This window comes from Chiloscyllium punctatum, chromosome 4, assembly GCF_047496795.1.
Source record: "Chiloscyllium punctatum isolate Juve2018m chromosome 4, sChiPun1.3, whole genome shotgun sequence".
Taxonomy (NCBI): Eukaryota; Metazoa; Chordata; class Chondrichthyes; order Orectolobiformes; family Hemiscylliidae; genus Chiloscyllium; species Chiloscyllium punctatum.
In genome coordinates, this window is record NC_092742.1 from 30,825,632 (window position 1) to 30,845,625 (window position 19,994).

The window sequence follows — 19,994 nt, forward strand, 5'->3', positions numbered from 1 at the left end:
TGGGGCTGTGAATATTTTATCAATGAATACTCTCAAGTCTAAGAGCAATAGATCCTTGAACACTTAAGCAATCAAGGAAAATGAAGAGAGGGTGGAAAAGTGTTGGCTTAAGGAGGCCATGAGGTGATCTTTTAGAATTTTTCTAAAATCATGAGGAGCATAGATTAGGTAAACAGTCAGGGTCTTTTCCACAGGGTAGGGACTCCAAAATAGGAGGGCATAGGTTTAAGGTGAGAGGAGAAAGATTTAATAGGGAGCGGAGGGGCAACTTTTTCACACAGAGGGTGGTGCATATATCAAATGAGCTGCCAAAAGGAAATGATAGATGGGTACAATTACAAACATTTAAAATATATTTGGACAGGTACAAAGAGGAAATGTTTCTAGGAATATAAGCCAAATACAGGAAAATAGGACTAGTTAAGTTTAGGAAACCTGTTCGACATAGATGAGGTGGGCCAAAAAGCCTGTTTCTGAATTATGACTATAAGATTCTAAATGTTTAATCAAGATCTTACTGAATGATGCCAGAAGTCAAATGACACCAGATTAATAGTCCAACAGGTTTACAAGCTGGTGTCATTTGGCTTCTGACCTTGTCCACCTCAGTCCAATGTCAGCATCTCCAGACTACTGAATGATAAAACAGATTAGATGGTCAATTCTTGCTCTTATTTCTTACATTATAGAACATAGAACAGTTCAGCACAGTACAGGTCCCTTGGCCCTCGATGCTGTACTATCTCCATGTGCCTATCCAAGATTCCCTTAAATATACATATGTATCTAATTCTACTAACACTGCCAGCAGTCCATTCCACACACCTGTGTAAAGAACCTACCTCTGACATCTCCCCTAAACCTTCCTTAAAATTATGCCCCCTTGGAACAGACATTTCTGTCCTGGGAAAGAGTCTCTGACTATCCACTCTATCTATGCCTCTCATCCTCTTGTACACCTCTAATCCTTCTTCACTCCAATGAGAAAAGTCCTAGCTCCCTCAACCTAAGACATGCCCTTCATTCCCGGCAGCATCCTGGTGAATTCCACATCTTTCCTAGACTGAGGGAACCAGAACTGAACACAATATTCCACGTGTGGCCTAACCAGGGTCTATAGAACTGCAGCATAACCTCGCAGCTCTTAAACTCAATTCCCCTGCTAATGAAAGCCAAAATACCATACACCTTCTTAACAACCCTATCAACTTGGGTGGCAACTTTGAGGGATCTATGGACATGGACCCCAAGATCCCTCTGTTCCTCCACACTGCCAAGAATCCTGCCTTTAACCCTGTAGTCTGCATCCAAATTCGACCTACTAAAGTAATTGACTTCACACTTTTCCAGGTTGAACTCCATCTGCCAGTTATCAGTCCAGTTCTGCATCCTGTCAACATCCCGTTGCAGCCTACAATAGCCGTTCACACTATTCACAACTCCACCAACCTTCATGTCATCGGCAAACTTATTAACTCACCCTTCCACTTCCTCATCCAAGTCATTTATAAAAATCACAAAGAGCAGACGTCCCAGAACTGATCCCTGCAGAACGTCACTGGTCAGTGAAATCCAGGCTAAATACTTTCCATCTACTACCATCCTCTGTTTTCTATAGGCAAGTGAATTCTGTATCCATGCAGCCAGATTTCCCTGTACCCCATGCCTCCTTACTTTCTGGATGAGCCGACCATGGGGAACCTTATCAAATGCCTCGCTAAAATCTGTGTACACCACATCCACAGCTCTACCTTCATCAACGTGTTTTGTCACATCCTCAAAGAATTTAATAAGGTTTGTGAGGCATGACCTGCCCCTCACAAATCCATGTTGACTACCTCCAGTCAAACTCTGGTTTTCCAAGTAATCATAAATCCTGTCTCTCAGGATCCACTCCAATAATTTGCCAACCACTGACATAAGACGGACTGGTCTGTAATTCCCAGGGTTATCCCTATTCTTTTTCTTGAACAAGGGAATAGCATTTGCCACTCTCCAATCATCTGGCACTACTCCTGTGGACAGAGAGGACATAAAGATCATTGCCAGAGTCACAGCAATCACTTCCCTCGCTTCCTGTAGTAACATGGGGTATATCCCCTCCGGCCCAGGAGATTTATCTATCCATATGGTTTTCAAAATGTTTACATATCCTCCTTCTTAACATCAATCTGTACTAGCATATCATTCTGCTTCACGCTGTCCTCAGAAGAGTCAAGGTCCTTCTCACTAGTGAACACTGAAGCAAAGTATTCAGTAAAGACTTCCCCTACTTCTTCCGACTCCAGGCACAAGTTCCCTGCATAATCCCTGATCAGCCCTATCCTCACTCTGGCCGTCCTCTTGTTCCTCACTTAAGTATAGAACATCTAAGGGATTTCCTTAATCCCATCCCCTAAAGCTTTCACATGCCTCCTTCTGGCTCTTTTAAGTGGATTATATTACAATTTTACTCAGCTGGGGAGGTGGAGCATTTTCCTACCTGACATTAAATAGAATTTTGAAATGTCTGTTTTGATACAACCATCATCACATAACTGTTAAACGTATCTTTCCAATTAATCCAACTTTACATCCAAAACAAAAATCTGTCAATGGTAAAAAGATTGAAACTGAGCACTTTGAAAGAAATACAATCAGGCAAGTGTGGAAGGAGGCAAATAACCACACACTAGAATGAAATAATGATTAAAAACATAAGCTTAACAGCATACAATGTAGTTAAGGAGAGAATTTACAAAGATGTGACTTGGAGACCATGATATGGAGGTGCATATGTTGGACTCGGGTGGACAAAGTTAGAAATCACACAATACCATTAATGTATTGTCTGAGCTAAGATGTTACTTTTTTTTAATAAAACCTTATATTGTCTCAAGAATGTGATTTGAAAGTAGTTCTGAGATTTACATATTAATGAACCGAAACCTGCAATCCATTCTAAAAGATAGAAGACTTAACAGCAATCTAGATTTCTTCAATATATCATATCAGTTGCATGACATTGTAATCTTTTGCTATAAATTCTGTGCCTTATGATCCTGCGCCACAGCTACCTGATGAAGGAACAGTGCTCCAAAAGCTAGTATTCCCAAATAAACCTGTTGGACTATAACCTGGTGTTGTGTGATTTTTAACTATGACTTGGAGAGTAATTTATACTCGGCACAGTCAGATTGAAAACAAACAAAAAGGCATTAGGTATTTATGCAGGATCTTTTGAACCTTAAATGAAATTTGAGAGATTTTCAGGCCACAAAGACATTTGCTTGAATGCTTGAAGAAAAGTGTAATGTTACTGTTACAAATCATTATGGGTCACCAGACAGACAATATGGGTCACGTCTACTTTCTCAGTTCTTGAAACAGCATCAGCAAATATTGAATGTCACAAACTTTCGACAATGAATAAACAAGAACAGATAATTAATCAAATGTGCAAAGATGGGCTTGTTTCTTCGTGCATTGTGAAGATACAAAAACAACATCAGACTTTATGGCTGCCTGGCAATTTATAGCTTGGAGAAGTCAGAATCAAACAAAGACAATAACAGGCATTGAAAGGTGTAAACCATAAAGAACTATTCTCTATTTTTTAAAATGCTTTCATATTTTCACAAAGCTTACCAATTCAATACCATTTTGTAACCTAATAAAAAACTAGACACATGCTAAAGGATTTAAACTCATTGGAAATCACAGTAGCTCAACAAGTCAGTAAGATATTTGAATTTGAAGGACGTAGAAATAAATCAAACATAGACAGAGGCTTGCAATCATTAACTACAGTACTATATAAGCTAGTCAAGTAGAAAGTGAGGGGGCGTTAGGCAATATTAGTTGGATTATTAATAAAGTGGATCAATGATCTTGAAGGAAGTTCTCTAGATATGTCAGCTCCTTCTTAACATGATAGGACACTTGGCCAAGGGTAGTCCTGAGAATACTTGGTCAGCTTTTGTAATAATAGCCTTAATGGCCTGGGCATATATTTTATTCATTGCTGCATAGAAGAAGGAGATAAAAGGAACAGAATGGCAAACAAGGCGGCTAAGCCATGGGAACTAGAAGATCCAAGACTGAGATAACAGCACACATCTGCTTGCCAACATAATTCAGTTTACTGATCAGTTTATGAAATTTGTTGTCTGCTGTATGTGCTGGAATAATGTGATCAAGCTCAGCCACAAACCTTGTAGTAGAATTTGAAAGTTATGAACTATAAATTATATGCTCCAAACTAGCATGGATTTCTTTGTATGACAAGGATCTTCTCCCATGCCTATGCTCAAATTTGTTTTTCAACTCTGCAAGGAGGAGAAAGTGACGACTGCACTGAAGATCAGACCTGAAAAATGTGTTGCTGGAAAAGCACAGCAGGTCAGACAGCATCCAAGGAGTAGGAGAATCGATGTTTCGGGCATAAGAAGGGCTGATTCCTGAAGAAGGGCTTATGCCCGAAATGTCGATTCTCCTGCTCCTTGGATGCTGCCTGACCTGCTGTGCTTTTCCAGCAACACATTTATCAGCTCTTTTCAACCCTGCAGACTTGCAAACTGTCATTTTCTGTCACAACTCCAGTCAAAAGCACTGCTAGAATTGTTAAAAAAAAGGTTGAATAAGCTTGAGGAGCTAACACATTACAACTGATCAAATAGCTAATGGCACAAATTTCAGACGTGCAAGTTGAAATATCAGTGTGCATCAGAACAATAAAATGGTGATACCAACTCAAGCTTAGACACTTTCCATTGAAGCAGACTAAAACATAAGCAATAAAAGTAATTGTAAGCACTGCAATTATAGTTACAATATCAGAATCCTTGAAATAACAATGTACCAACACCAAGAGATAATGAAAAAGAACTAATCTTTGGTTTGCCATCTATTTTGTAAGGATGGAAAAGCTGGACAGTTAAGAATAGAGGTTGTTTAAAAGCAAAATGCAGCAAAAGTAGAAAAAAAACAGAGATATCTTTCTGAATCAGGCTATCACAGCACTGCTGAAATATAACTTAAAAATATTCATTTTCAAATATACTGCCCCACAACTTCAGGTGTTACTGAACCTTTCTTCCACAACACCAGGAAATTGGAATTAATAACCTACCTGAGAAGATAAACAGCTCTTTCAATATCATTAAGTTCTTCATCAACTGTCAATCTTTCAATCTCTTCTGGTGTCTACAAATGTAAATAAGATTAAAAATAGAGCAGATATGCAATGCAGTTATCAATAAATCAAATGATTTCAGTCAAGCAAGGTCCAATCAAGGGGTGTCACATGATATCATAAACTGCAATGGAAAAGCATGATTTTTGCGATACCTATGAAAGATTAGATCAGTTTTATTTGCAACGTATCCAGAATGTAATATATAAGAGATAGGGATATGTTTATAAAGAACATTGTAATTATTCTGAAATGGTTGGGATTGAACACAGTTGGAGTAGCAAATTGTTTAGACTCCCATTTCATCACTCCAAAATAGAGAGAAATTATTTAAGTTTAATTCAAAGGGAGCAAATATCACTTCAACACACTATCATTACTTTTTTTTGGAAAAAAAAGCCAGAATTAAAGTAGGGAAAAAAATGTATGCAATATACCAGTTAATATCAATGTACATAGCTCTTCCAATGCTGTAAATGATCAAACGGTAACTCTATACTCCTGAATTAATCCCAACTTTTAACTATGATTTTGAATTTAGTATTCCATTATTTGCAGCCCTTCATAAACAATTTGCTCGTGACTAAACATGCAGGCTCTGATTTACAAACTCAATTTCTTTTTTTCAGTTGGTAATGCTCTTGCCTCTGAGTCAAAAGGATCCAGCTTCAAGTTGCACTTGAGAACTTGAGCACACAAATCAAGGCTCTATTTTATGACTTTATTGCAGTGTCTGAGATATCCTCTTTCAGATGTAACGTTAAAACAAGGGCCCATATGATGTTTGAGTAGGTGTAAAAGATCCCACAGACACAATTTATACCATAAGCAACATCACAAAAAAACAGATTAGCTGGTCATTATCACATTGCTGTTTGTGGAAGATTGCTTGCATAAACTGACTACTGCACTTTCTTCATTACAACACTGTGAACAGCACTATACGAATGCAAGTCTTTCTTTCTCTTATGACTAAAAGCATTTTATAATGGATAATGATGAAAGGTTTATACATGCATTTGACAAGCTATATAAAATAAGTTACTCAAACTGACAAGAGTTTGCCAAAGCCACCTCACCAGACGAAATGCTCTTTTTACCAGACGTCAATTTTTAAAAAAACGTTTTAAACTATGTTTCAGTTACTAATCTATGTAGATTAACAACGTACAGGTTCCAGTAAAATATAGAAAAGGTAGAGAAATTGGACAGATCAGACAGCTTCAGTGGAGAAGGAGTTAATATTTCACCCTCACTCCCGCTCCTCTCCCTGACCTGCTGACCATTTCCAGACAGGATTTACTTTTAATTCAATAAAAACAATTACTGCAGATGCTGGAAACCAGAGTCTAGATTAGAGTGGTGCTGGAAAAGCACAGCAGTTCAGGCAGCATCCGAGGAGCAGTAAAATCGACGTTTCGGGCAAAAGCCCTTCATTCTTCTAATTCACATATAAAGCATCTGCATTTCGATTTAGCATTGATTTAAAATTCAAGTTCATCTGTTCTGTTGTTCGTAACACAGAACATCTAGCAAACATCTAGTCTGTATCATATCAGAAATGTCTTCATTAAATTAGTAAATCAGGTAGTAAATAGAGAATCAGTCACAGTTCAGAATATAACAAGGTCCATGTTAACATTTGTTCAGAAATATAACCTGATATATTCAATAACAATTAATATTTGTTCCAAATTTATCATATATACATATCGATTAAATAAATCTAAAATTAAACTGTGGGTTGAATTCTTAATAAATATGCCCGATGTAAATGGCTCGATATTTAAAATGTTAACGATGAACTGGTAAATGTTCCCGTTAAAATGAGTCATAACGTGCGAACAATTTCAGTGCTGGTACGGCAGATTTGATGCTTCAGTCGCTGATAACTTACATAATATAGCTTCGCTACCCTACGGCTGTAGTCAGTATCAGTTGTGGGCCTGTATAATAAATCTGATTTCGTCTCTGTACCCAAGGCAGACTGTCGATTTTCGCTTTAAATACATTTCCAATACTGTACAGTGGTTCAGGGGTAATGCAGGCTCTGCCTTTACTGCGCTGGAACCGTAGCCCAATGTAACCTTGATAGCTCAAATTACATACATGCATATTGTACCCCACTGAATTTTGACATATAAAAGTACAAATATGTATTATTTCACCACCACCCCACAACTACATTCCCCTTTCCCACATACACACCTTCAGGTATCTACGCACTGGTCTTTCAATGAAGCTCAGTTCCTGTAAATCTTCTATTTGCCCGAATAAATTCTCCTGATTGAAATCCATCATTTTTTTAACAAACGAAATGAGGATTAGAAGAGATGAGAATAAAGCAGCAGAGTCCGGGGAGGAAGAAGAGCTCTGTGCGTTTTTGTGTGTGGGTGCGGGATTGATCCGGGATCCGGGGGTGGGGAGAAGAGGCTGAGGGAACAGAAGAATGTGAGGAGAGTGGCAGGGAGAAAATAGGGGTAGGAGAGAATCTGTGGGCGGGGTGGAGGAAGGTGAGTGGGGAAAGTGAGGCTGGGGGCGGGGAGAGAAGGTGACAATGATGGGTGAAGAAGAGAGGATTAGGTGGGGGGGGAGAAGGTGAGGGTGGGGGGAGGAGAAGTGAGGGTGGGGGGAGGAGAAGTGAGGGTCAGGAAGGGGAAAGGTGAAGATCGGGAGGGGGTGAGGGTCGGGAAGGGGAGAGAGGGTGAGGATCGGGGGTGGGGGAGAGTGAGGGTGGGGGTCGGGAAGGTGAGAGAGGGCGTTAGGGAGGGGGTGCGGAGGGGGAAGCCAAGGGGTTGCGGGCGGAGAGAGGGAGCAGGGTCTGGGGGAGGCTGGTCAGCGACGCTCCGACAATCCCAGCACCATGTCCCGGTGCCCGAGCCGTCCGATCGACAGTTGGAAGATCCCACCGCCCCCTCTCCTCCCCAAGCGACGGAGCCTTGGGTTACCGGCGCCGGGGAGCTCGGCCTCTTTGGGGTCTGATTATCCAGCCGTCAATCCAGCGGGAGCCTCTGTGTGTGTGGGGGGAGGGGGGGGGGTCAGGCAGACAGAGGCTCGTGGTGATTATCCCCGAACCCGGGGTCCGACAGGACAGAGCAGAGCAGAGCGAGGCGGACAAACAGCGATCGTTCTCCTTCTCCCCCCGGAGCGGAGCCGGAGATTGGAAACCTTGACGGGCAGCAGTGTGACCGGGGTTTGGGGTGGAGAAGGGGGAGGGGGGAGGGGGTGGGGTGGTGAGGGGGCGGGGACGCCGCGCGGTGGGGGCTCGGGGCGGGGATGAGGCCGCTCCGTCTCCCCGGCAGCCGCCGTCACCAAGGCAACGAGCCGCTACGGCGAGCGCCGAGCGCCCCGATGTCGCCGGACGGAAGGCGTTCGCTCGTCACTCCGCCCCCGCGAACCATGTCCGCCTCGACCTCCACCTGCCTCCGTGATCCCCCCCCCCCCGCGCTTCAATCCCGTCCCTGACACACTCAAAAATCGCGGAGACCGGAAAGGATGACAGGTTTATGCCACTGCGGTTGGAGGGAAGAGTCGATTTCGGGTCTTTTTTTTTGTAAATTTCCCCTCGTCAAGTGCAGCAATGTTAATGACACATCCCTGGAGCAGGTGGGGACCTGTAGCCCTCCTGATACAGAGTCAGGGACATTACCACTGCGCCACAAGCGTCAGGAGTGGGCCCGGATAAGGGGGTTGCAAGTTTACCTTTGACGACTTCTGACTGTGATCTCCCAGCGTGAATCATCAGATGTTGTGGGTGAGGGTCCTATTGTATAAATTATGATTAATGCTGGAGGATCACTTGTGCTACACGTACTGCTGGCAGATGCTTCAGTTTTCTGCGGGACTTCAATATTTTTGGTTTTTCTGAAAGAGGAAAGATATTTTGCTAACCCCCCAACCTGAGTGAACTCTTCGTATTTTTGCTGGAGTAAACATCCTCATGGCCTTTGTTACTTGTTAATGGGTGTCGTTTCCACAACTCACTGGTAGCACCCTGAGTCACAAGGTTGTGGGTTCAAGACTTTTGAGCACAAAATGGAGATTCCTCTTCCCTGAGGAACCATAAGAAGTAGGCCATTCAGCTCATTAAGTCTACTCTGCCAGTTCATGACTAATGTAACAAACCTGAATTCCACTTTTTTGCCTTTTCCCAATAACCCTTATTTCCCTTTACTGATTGAAAATCTTTCCTACACTTAAGGTGTTAAGGCAAAGTCTTGGATGATGAATAATAACAGTACAGCACAGAAACAGGCCCTTTGGTCCCAAGATTGCACAGACACATAATGCCTTTTTACGTGCAATTAATATGCCAATAGGCAACACCTTTTGCCTATGATCAATTTCCCTCTATTCCCTGACTATTCACATATCTGGATTAGTGGTGCTGGAAGAGCACAGCAGTTCAGGTAGATGCTGCCTAAACTGCTGTGCTCTTCCAGCACCACTAATCCAGTATTTGGTTTCCAGCATCTGTAGTTATTGTTTTTACCTTATTCACATATTTGTCGAGATGCCTCTTAAACATTGCAATTTCGGGCATTTACTGTCCTCTGTATAGAAAGCCTTCCTCTCACCTTTAAACTTACCCCATTTTACCTTAAATCTATGTCCACTAGTAATTGGCATTTCTACCCTGGAAAAAAGACTCCAATATTCATTCTATCCAGGCCTGTCGTAATTTCGTAAATTTCTATCAGTTGCCACTCATCCTTCGACATTCAAGCAAAAACAAACCAAGTTTGTCCAATCTCTCTTCATAGTTAATGCCCTCCAAACCAGGCAACATCCTGGTAAACCATTTCTGTACCCTCTTCAAAGCCTCCATATCCTTCCAGTAGTATGGCAATCATACAGCTGCAACATGACTTGTCAATTTTTATACTCAATGAAGGATGAAGCATGCTACATGCCTTCTTGACCACCTTACCCACTTGTGTGTAGCTGGGAAGTGTTGACTAGTGTCCTGACTGATTCCTCAACCATCATTCCCTGAGATTCATTACATGGTCACTGTCACATGGACCTTGTTTGTCGGACCTTATGTGCAATTTAATTTATATGTTTCCTACGTTAAAACAGTGTTCACACTTGAAAATTGGTCATAAGGTGCTTTGGCCTGACGTCATTGAAAGGCACCACAAAACTTCTATTTTTCATCTGGAATTTTTTATATAGTGTATTGACAATCTATTTAATTTATAAAAGTCTTCATCACCTTTCTGTCCTCTCCTGGTGTGATCCAAACACAAAAGCTAAATGGAGTCTGAAGATATGAAATAATAACAAAAAAGATCCTTAAAATATTTTCCACATCTTTGGAATGGAAAACAGGGTTAATGTTTCAAGATAATGACCAACCTGGATTCTGGATTCCTCCAAACCTGCTTAGTTTGACACCACAATGTAACACCACAATGAACTCAATAGGCTAATGGGACTAAAATCAGTCAACATGCTAAAGGGTAAAACTGTGATATCAAGGAAAGCATCAAATGCATTCAAAAAGCTATCAAGAACAATGATTTGTCGTAAGGAAATATACTATGAGAAAATAAAACTGTTGTCCTAATATATATCTCAATAAAGCTAAGGTTTAAAACAGAGAACACACTTAAAATAAGTACAAAAGAGAAGACCAGAGAAATGAGAGCAACAAAAAATCACATATTCCAAAGTAAAAAAAAATCTTTCCTTGGAAAGCATGATGAAAGTATCAAGGTATACAGTAACAACAAATTAATATGCAGTAATATCGTTGTTTGAAATGCAAGTAAGCTGATATATCTGTTTCCAGGCATAGCTCAAAGAAGATACTGGAAGAATAAATGCCCACATCCTGACTGCAAAATATTAGATGAGATTCAGAATCACTGCAGTCTGTAAATGTAGCTAATGCCAATTATCCCCCAAGGAACATTATCCATGTTCTCGGGGCTTCTAGTGCTTTACCAACATTTCTGGTTGCAAGTAAAATTTGTTATCAGTCTACAAATTGATCTAATATATTTTATGGGGTCTGGCATAAAAATAGATGCTGATTGATTTGTGGTTTGCAAGTATAGAATTTATGGTTAATTGGGATCAAATCAGTTGAAAGATTTTGAATATCAAGATCTATTCATCAAGAAGAGATCAAGAATATATTCAACTAAAAAATGAAACATCTAGAACTTCTTAAATTTTTACTGAGGTTCCCACAATTCGTTTTTGATTGAAAGATATTTGAGCAGACAAATTATTCTTGCCTTGCAAGGCAACATCACAATAAGCTTCAAGCATTGAAGAAAGAAATGGAACTTCCATGTTATGCCCACAGTCCGAAAAAACAAATTTCTTTCTGTGTGAATGATTGATAATCACACATCAAATAATTATTACGGCATAGAAAGTGGACATTTGGTACTTCACATCTGCACTGACCCATGAACAATGAACAATTTATTATGGGCATTCCCCATGTTCTTTCTTTTTAGCCACCCATTTAACTCTGTTTTGAAAACTTCAAAACTTAACTGCTCTCACCATGTTGATAATGTCTTCCAGATCTTAAACACTCATTGAGTGAAAACATTTTTCAACCTGGTGCTGTTGCATCTATTACCAATTACCCCATATTCTTGGTCCTTTCACAATGCTTTTCAATAGCTCTGAAATCTCCTAGCTCTCACTACCTAATTCTCCGAAAGATCAATAAAATCAATTCTGATGTCTGTTTCCTGTGTTTAATATTTTCAAAATCCATTATGTTGCTGATTGCACTTAAGTTTCCCTGACCACAGTAAAAAAAATTCCTGGGTTTTCTAGTGGGTTGTTGTGTGGTTCCCAAATGATGGGGGTGATGGAGAGATTTCGGAAAGTATGAATAAGTATTGACTCCAGGTCATGACCAAAACATGACTCTGATAATAATGAGCTAATTTGAAGCCAACATTCAACTATTTTATATATTAATCAGTTGGATTCTGTGAATTGTAATATGTTTGGGAAATCTTAAATCAGAATGAGGAATATTGCAAATTTTCAGTAAATAGGATTTTGTCTATGGGTGTGAAATAAATTGTTTAAGCCTTTTGATCTAAAAAAACTTTTTAAAAATGGGCGGCACAGTGGGTCACTGCTGCCTCATAGCGCCAGGGACCTGGGTTCAATTCCTGCTTCAGGCAACTGACTGTGTGGAGTTTGCACATTCTCCCCATGTCTGCGTGGGTTTCCTCTGGGTGCTCCGGTTTCCTCCCATAGTCCAAAAATGTGCAGGTTCGGTGAATTGGCCATGCTAAATTGCCCATAGTGTTAGGTGTAGGGATAAATGTGGGGGTCTGGGTGGGTTGCTCTTCGAAGGGTCGGTGTGGACTTGTTAGGCCAAAGGGCCTGTTTCCACACTGTAAGTAATCTAATCTATCTAAAATAGTGAGGATACATCCTTTATAAATTCATTCACACAATGAATGTACTATTTGCCCTTGAGGTGCTGGTAAACTGCCTTCTTGAACTACTGCCAGCCATTCGACGTAGATATATTCACAATGTCATGAGGAAGAGAGTTCTAAGATTTTGACCCGATGATATTTAAGGATTGAAGGGGAACTGGATAGCAGTGGTGCTTCCATGTATTTGCTTCCCCTTTGTCTCTATGTAGTTGAGGGTTTGGTAGGTGCTATCTAAGGGACCTTAGTGAATTTCTCCAGGGAAACTGGTAGATAGTACACACTGCTGCTACTGAGAATAGGTGGTGAAGGGCTGAATATGGATGTAGTGCTAATCAAACCAACAGCATTTTTCCTGAATGTTCTTGAAGAGCAGTCATCCAGGGAAGCGGGAATTATTCAATTACACTCCCGACTTGTGCCTTGTAGATGATGGACAGGCTTTGAGGAGTCAGTAGGTGAGTATTCCCAACCTTTGACCTGCTCTTGTAGCCACTGTGCTTTTATGAAGAGTCCAATTCAATATATAGTTAACCACCAGGATGGTGCTGTGCTGTCAGCTGTAAAATTGGTGTTACCCGGGCCTTTGGGTGAGGTTATTTAAAATGTATGGCTCGCTCTACGTTCATTGAAACAGCGTACATTTCCTGTGATGAGACGAGTTGCCTTCCGGCATGGGACAGATGGTGTCAATAAAGTTTTCCTCCGGAAGGCGAAACAACCCGGCCACCTACCAGTATCGCGGTCTCTGATTGGTCAGTGTGGCTGAGACGACGGTTAAGCGTGTGCGGGACAGCGTGTAGCGACAGGAATCCGGAGAATATGGTGAGAGACCAGGGGTTCGGGAAAAGGGAGGTAGAGAAATCCGGGGAGCGGGAGAGAGGAGTCTGGGGTAGTGAAGAACAAATGAAGAAAAGTCGGAGGGGGATTGGGGCTGAAGAGATGGGGGGGGGCGGGGAAGAGGGCAAGACGTTGGAGTCGAGAGAGAAGATGAGTTGACGGAGGAGAAGTGGAGTCCGGAGGGGAATGGGGTTGGGGGGGGAGAAGGGATGAAGGGGAATTGATGGAGAGGGAAGAGTCATTGAATCCCTACAGAGTTTTGATTGGTTTATTATCGTTACATGTACCTAGGTACAGTGAAAAGTTCTGTTTTGCATGCAATACAGGAATATCGTATATACAATGATGCATCTGTAAAAGTTGGTGAGAGTCCTTGTAGAAGCAGGCAATTGGGTCCATTGAGTCCTCACAGACCCTCCAAAGAGCATCCCACCCAGTTCCACCCCCTGTAATCCTACATTTCCCATGGCCCAACTACCTAAACTGCACATCTTTGGACTGTGGGAGGAAACCCATGCAGGCATGAAGAGAATGTGCAAACTCTGCACAGGCAGTCATCAAAGAAACAAACCCAGGGCCCTGGTGTTGTGAGACAGCTAATAACCATGCTGCTAACCTTGGCATCGTGGATGAGTTAGGAGGAGAGGAATAAGTGTTGAGGGTGGGGGAGAGAAGAGTTGTGAGGAGGGGTGGTAGAAAAGTCTGAGGGAGAAGAGAGGAGGTATGGGAGGAGAAAGTGAAGTGAGAAACCAAGAGAGAGAAGAGGTAAGGAAAGAAAGAGAAAGTGGGTAGAGAAGTGAAGGGGAGTTACTAAGATATGGAGAAGGCAGGTGATTAAGGAAGAGTCCAAGAGAGGGCTGAGATCAGGAAATGAACCAAGGGGAGTAGGATGGGGGCAGGACTTGGAAAGGAGGTAGATGAGAAAATGAATTGTCAATGTCAGACCCGAATCGGGAGAGATGGAGTCTTTGGTCTGTTTTGACCTAAGGATGATGGCTGTCCCTTGGGCCTTTTGCATTGCCCGGTTTGAGTACTAGTTTAGTTCAGGGTCTGGGAAATAAGCTGTGGCTGTCAGGTCATAGGAATGTAGAAACAAGAGTAGGCCATTCAGCTCCTTGAACCTGTTTCACCATTGAAGGTGGCCATGGCTAATTTGTGGCTTAACTCCACATACCTGCCTTTGATCCATATCCTTTAATGCTTTTGCTTAATAAAATTTTATGTGTCTCAGATTTAAAATTAACAACCAGCATCAACTGCCATTTCTCAAAGCATGTTCCCCAAACATCATCTACCTTCTGTGCAGAAATGCTCTAACGTCTCTCCCAAAATCTGATAATTAGGGCCAGACCAATATCCTCTAGTTTTAGAATCCCAAAACCAGTGGATATAGTTTATCTACCCTGACTTTTCATTGTTAATATCTTGAAGACTTCAATCAGCTCAGCCTTCTAAAATCTATAGAGAGTACGCCTGGTTTGTATGATCTCTCCTCATCACTTAACCCTTGATGTCGAGATATTTTTCTTGTAAATCTACTTTTTACTCCTTCCAAAACCAAAATATCCTTCTTAAGATATGGTGGAATCTTTATATAACTGCAGCATAACTTCCATATCCTTGTACTTCAGTCCTGTGAATATAAAGATATGTTGCATTAGCTTTCCCAATTATATTGTGCACCTGTTCGTGGCATTTTAAAGATCTATGCACCTGAAACCCCAAGTCTCTTTGGGTATCCACAAGATTCAACTTCATACTATCTAGAAAGTACCCTGATCTAGCCTTTTTTGGTTCAAAACAAATAACCTCACTTACTTAAATTGAGCTCCCTCTGCTGCAATTTTGCTTATTCACTCAGTTTATCAGTACTCCATTGTAATTTTATGCTATCATCTACACTCTCTACAATGCTGCCAAACTTTGTGTCATCAGCAAATTTGGATGCATGACTTTCTATGTCATTATCCAAGTCATTAATAAATAATGTGAAATTGGGAAATAGTGAATAATTGAGGGCCTGATTCAGATCCTTGCAGTACAACACTAACTACGTCCTGCCAATTTGAGTACCGACCCATTATCCCTAGTTTCCGTCACCTGCCACTCAACTAATTTTCCAGCCATTTGACCTCCATACTGTGGGTTTCTACTTTCATTAAGTTTCTTATGTGAGATTTTATCAAATACATTCTGGAAGTCCATATATACTACATCCAGGACATTCCCTGTCTTTTACTTTAATTGGCTCTTTACAGACTTCAGAGGACTGACCCTACCTGTTATGAATCCATGCTGGTTCTCCCTGATCAACTGAAAATTTTCAAGGTGTTTGGTTACCCTATCCTTGACTATAGGCTCCTGCAATTTCCCCATCACAGAAGTTAGGCAAACTAGTCTAATTCCCCGATTTTCCTTTTTCACCCTTCTTAAAAGTGGAGTGAAAATGTGGAACTTTATCATTCAGAAGGACAGCCCCTGTATTTAAATGCTCCCTATTTCCTTTAACTCCCTCATATGTAAATTGTCAGGTCACAGGGATTTGCTGCTCTTTAATTCTATTAATCTCCTCATCAATCTTTTACTTTAATTTTATTCAGTCTCACGACTCTTAATTTCATTGGGACTTCCAGCAAACTATCCTTTTTCTACTGTAAATGCTGAGGCAAAATAATTATTTAACATGTCTATTATTTTCCCATAGTTATTGACAATGCCCCCACTTTTAATCTTTGTGGCCAACATTACCCCTGACCATCTGCTTTTCCTTTATGTAACTGAAATTCCTTATTGATTTTGATCTCCCCAGAAAGTTTCCTTTCATAATCCCTTTATAGAAACATTTTTAAGCCACTTTGTGGACCTTTGCTGATCCTTCTGTCTTTTCCATTCAGTAGAATCTGTGCTGTTTTTTCAGTGTTTGTAAGCCCTCTCTTTTATGCACTCTCTTACCTTAGATGACCATGGCTGTTTTTTTCTGTTCAGTGGAAATTTTCCTGTTAGAGATATGAACTGCTTTGTATTGTTAACTGTTTCTTTAAATATCCACCACTATTCTTCAGTTGAGTAGCGAATTATCTAAAATTGCTGCAGATTGTCTCTAGCATCTCGTTAAAATCAGCCTTATCTAAAACTTCAGTTGCTAATTTATTTGTACTGTTAAAGTTACATTGAACTCCATTATGCTATGATCACTATTTGATAAATGTACAGTTAGGTTACTAATTAAATCTGGCTCATTACTAAATCCAGTATTGTTCATTCCCTTGTTGCATCCAGGACACGTTACCATAAGAAATAAGACCATTCAGCCCATCGAGTCCACTCCGCCATTCAATCATGGCTGATGGGCATTTCACCTCCACTTACCCGCATTCTCCCCGTAGCCCTTAATTCCTTGTGACATCAAGAATTTATCAATCTCTGCCTTGAAGACATTTAGCGTCCTGGCCTCCACTGCACTCCGCGGCAATGAATTTCACAGGCTCACCACTCTCTGGCTGAAGAAATGTCTCTGCATTTCTGTTCTGAATTTACCCCCTCTAATTCTAAGGCTGTGTCCACAGGTCCTAGTCTCCTCACCTAACGGAAACAATTTCCTAGCGTCCACCCTTTCCAAGCCATGTATTATCTTGTAAGTTTCTATTAGATCTCCCCTTAATCTTCTAAACTCCAATGAATACAACCCTAGGATCCGCAGCCATTCCTCGTATGTTAGACCTACCATTCCAGGGATCATCCGTGTGAATCTCCGCTGGACACGCTCCAGTGCCAGTATGTCCTTCCTGAGGTATGGGGACCAAAACTGGACACCGTACTCCAAATGGGGCCTAACCAGAACTTTATAAAGTCTCAGTAACACAACGGTGCTTTTATATTCCAACCCTCTTGAGATAAATGACAACATTGCATTCGCTTTCTTAATCACGGACTCAACCTGCATGTTTACCTTTAGAGAATCCTCGACTAGCACTCCCAGATCCCTTTGTACTTTGGCTTTATGAATTTTCTCACCGTTTAGAAAGTAGTCCATGCTTGTATTCTTTTTTTCCAAAGTGCAAGACCTCGCATTTGCTCACATTGAATTCCATCAGCCATTTCCTGGACCACTCTCCCAAACTGTCTAGATCCTTCTGCAGCCTCCCCACTTCCTCAATACTACCTGCCTGTCCACCTCACTTCGTATCATCGGCAAACTTCGCTAGAATGCCCCCAATCCCTTCATCCAGATCATTAATATATAACGTGAACAGCTGCGGCCCCAACACTGAACTCTGCGGGACACTGCTTGTCACCAGCTGCCATTCCGAAAAAGAACCTTTTATCCCAACTCTCTGCCTTCTGTCAGACAGCCAATCCTCAATCCATACCAGTAGCTCACCTCGAACACCATGGGCCCTCACCTTACTCAGCAACCTCCCGTGTGGCACCTTATCAAAGGCCTTTTGGAAGTCTAGATAGACCACATCTACTGGGTTTCCCTGGTCTAACCTACTTGTCACCTCTTCAAAGAATTCCAAATGATCCTAGACACACTCCAGAAATTACTACCTTTCTGACGAGTGCTTGTCTGCCTCTCCAAAATCTATGTTAAAAGTTAAAACTCCTGATTAATAATATTTTGGCTTTGGTACACACTTGCCTAATTTCTGCATTCATGCAATCTGGCGCTTCAGAGTTGCTACCAGTGTCTATAGATATCGTCTATTAGTTTTAGATCCTTTACTGTTCCTCAATTCTACCCGTATGGTCTCCACTTAATTCTTTCCCCTAATTATATTTTCCTTAATGATTGAAGGCTACTCCTCCACTTCTGCCATTTTCCCTATCCATCTTGTAAAACATATACCGTAACCTGGTATATTTAGTTCCCAATCCTGATCATCCTGTAGCCATGATTCAGTAAATGACTACTAAATTATAATCTTTAATTTGAATTTATACCTCCAGGTCATTTAATTTATTCCTTTTCATAGAATCATCACAGAATCACTACAGTATGGAAACTGGCCATTCGGCCCATCAAGTCACACCAACCCTCTGAAGAGCATCCCATCCAGACCCACACCCTATAACCTCGCATTCCCCGTGGCTAATCCACCTAATTTACACATTCCTGGACACTGGGCAATTTAGCATGCCAATCTGTCTTACCTGTACATCTTTGGACTGTGAGAGGAAACTTGTGAAGACATAAGGAGAATGCGTAAATTTCATATAGACAGTTGCCTGAGGGTGGAATTGAACCCAGTTCCCTGGCACTGTGAGGAGCACTGCTAACCACCACGCCACTATACCGACCTCCGTGCATTCGAATTTGGAACTCTCATTTCAGCCATACAGTGTCACCTGTCCCTCAGCACTGATTCTCTATTCACCTATTAGTTATTTCCTTCTTTCAATTTAATCAATATTCTTATAGTTTTGCCATTCCTTGCCACATCTGAAGTCACATTCCTGACTCTTTCTTCACTCCTAGGTTAGTTGATTTTTAAACTATTGACTTGCCCCTGCTGAACCACCTGATGAAGGAGCAGCACTCTGAAAGCTAGTGCTTCCAAATAAACCTATTGGACTATAACATGGTGTTGTGGATTTTTGACTTGCCCCGAGCCCTCTTCTCTTCTTGCCCTCTTCTCACCCTCTCCTGTCCACCCCCATTTACTAGTTTCATGTCCTTGAAACCATCCTGTTTAGCATCTCGACTAGAACATTGATCCGAGATTGGTTTTGGTGGAGCCTGTCACATCGGTATGGTCCCAAAACTGATGTTCATGCCCCATGCAATGGAACCCCTCATTCCCACACCACTCCTTCAGCCATGTGTTTTACTTCTATAATTTTCTTATTTCTGTGCTAATTTGCATGTGTTTTTGTTAATAATCCAGAGATTATAACACTTGAGGTTCTGTAATTTTGTTCCTAATTCCTGATAATCCCTAAACAGGGCATACTGCCTACTCATAACTATGTTCTTGGTTTGAACATGGACCACAACAACTGGATCCTCCCTCTCCCACTCCAATATCCTTCAAGTCAATGTGACATGTCCCTTACCTTGACACCAGACAGGCAACACATCATGCATGAATCTCAATCCTGATTACAAATGTACCCCTAATTACAGAATCTTACCACCACCACTTTTGTTTTGTTTTTGCTAACCCTGCTTCTGATACCATACTAAAGTAGTCACTTTGCCACCCTATTCAGTTCTTTTTCCTCATCCACAAAAGGATCAAATACCTATTGATCAAGAGCTTTGGCTCATCCAGTGCTAAGTTCAGGATCCCCCTACTTGTCTTACTTGTAGTCACAACCTCCTGTTTCTGATCATTGACCAAATTTGGAAGTACTTAATCTGAATGGTGTGACTGTCTCCTGAAAGACTGCATATAATTAACTTCCCCCTCCCTGACCTGTCAGTGTTTGAACCTCTGACTCCAACTTATCAACTCTGAAATAGAGTTCCTTGAGCAACCAAAGCTTCATAATACTTACTTTGATATTAAAGAGCAAAAATACTCTCCAATGAGAGAAAAAGAGGGACTCAT

General features: G+C 41.3%; 2 protein-coding genes across 8 annotated transcripts in view; one reads left to right on the forward strand and one right to left on the reverse strand.

Annotated features, from left to right (window-relative positions):
* The window catches only part of ppp4r4 (protein phosphatase 4, regulatory subunit 4), a 185,097-nt gene extending 177,461 nt beyond the window's left edge, over positions 1 to 7,636 (reverse strand). For all 6 annotated transcript variants that reach the window (XM_072568280.1, XM_072568279.1, XM_072568278.1 and 3 more), the window contains exons 1-2: positions 7,382 to 7,636; positions 5,111 to 5,184 (exon numbers count right to left, since the gene is read on the reverse strand). In XM_072568280.1, the coding sequence (XP_072424381.1) occupies positions 5,111 to 5,184; positions 7,382 to 7,474 (167 nt within the window). In that variant the 5' untranslated portion in view covers positions 7,475 to 7,636. The remainder of the gene's footprint in view (positions 1 to 5,110; positions 5,185 to 7,381) is intronic.
* Positions 7,637 to 8,697: 1,061 nt separating this feature from the next.
* Positions 8,698 to 19,994, forward strand: part of ddx24 (DEAD (Asp-Glu-Ala-Asp) box helicase 24) — a 28,222-nt gene continuing 16,925 nt past the window's right edge. Inside the window, exon 1 of one of the 2 annotated variants that reach the window (XM_072568282.1) lies at positions 8,698 to 8,927. In XM_072568282.1, coding sequence (XP_072424383.1) covers positions 8,919 to 8,927 — 9 coding nt within the window. In that variant the 5' untranslated portion in view covers positions 8,698 to 8,918. Of the gene's footprint in view, positions 8,928 to 13,332; positions 13,426 to 19,994 lie in introns of those variants that run through there. The other variant, XM_072568283.1, reaches the window with a different exon arrangement.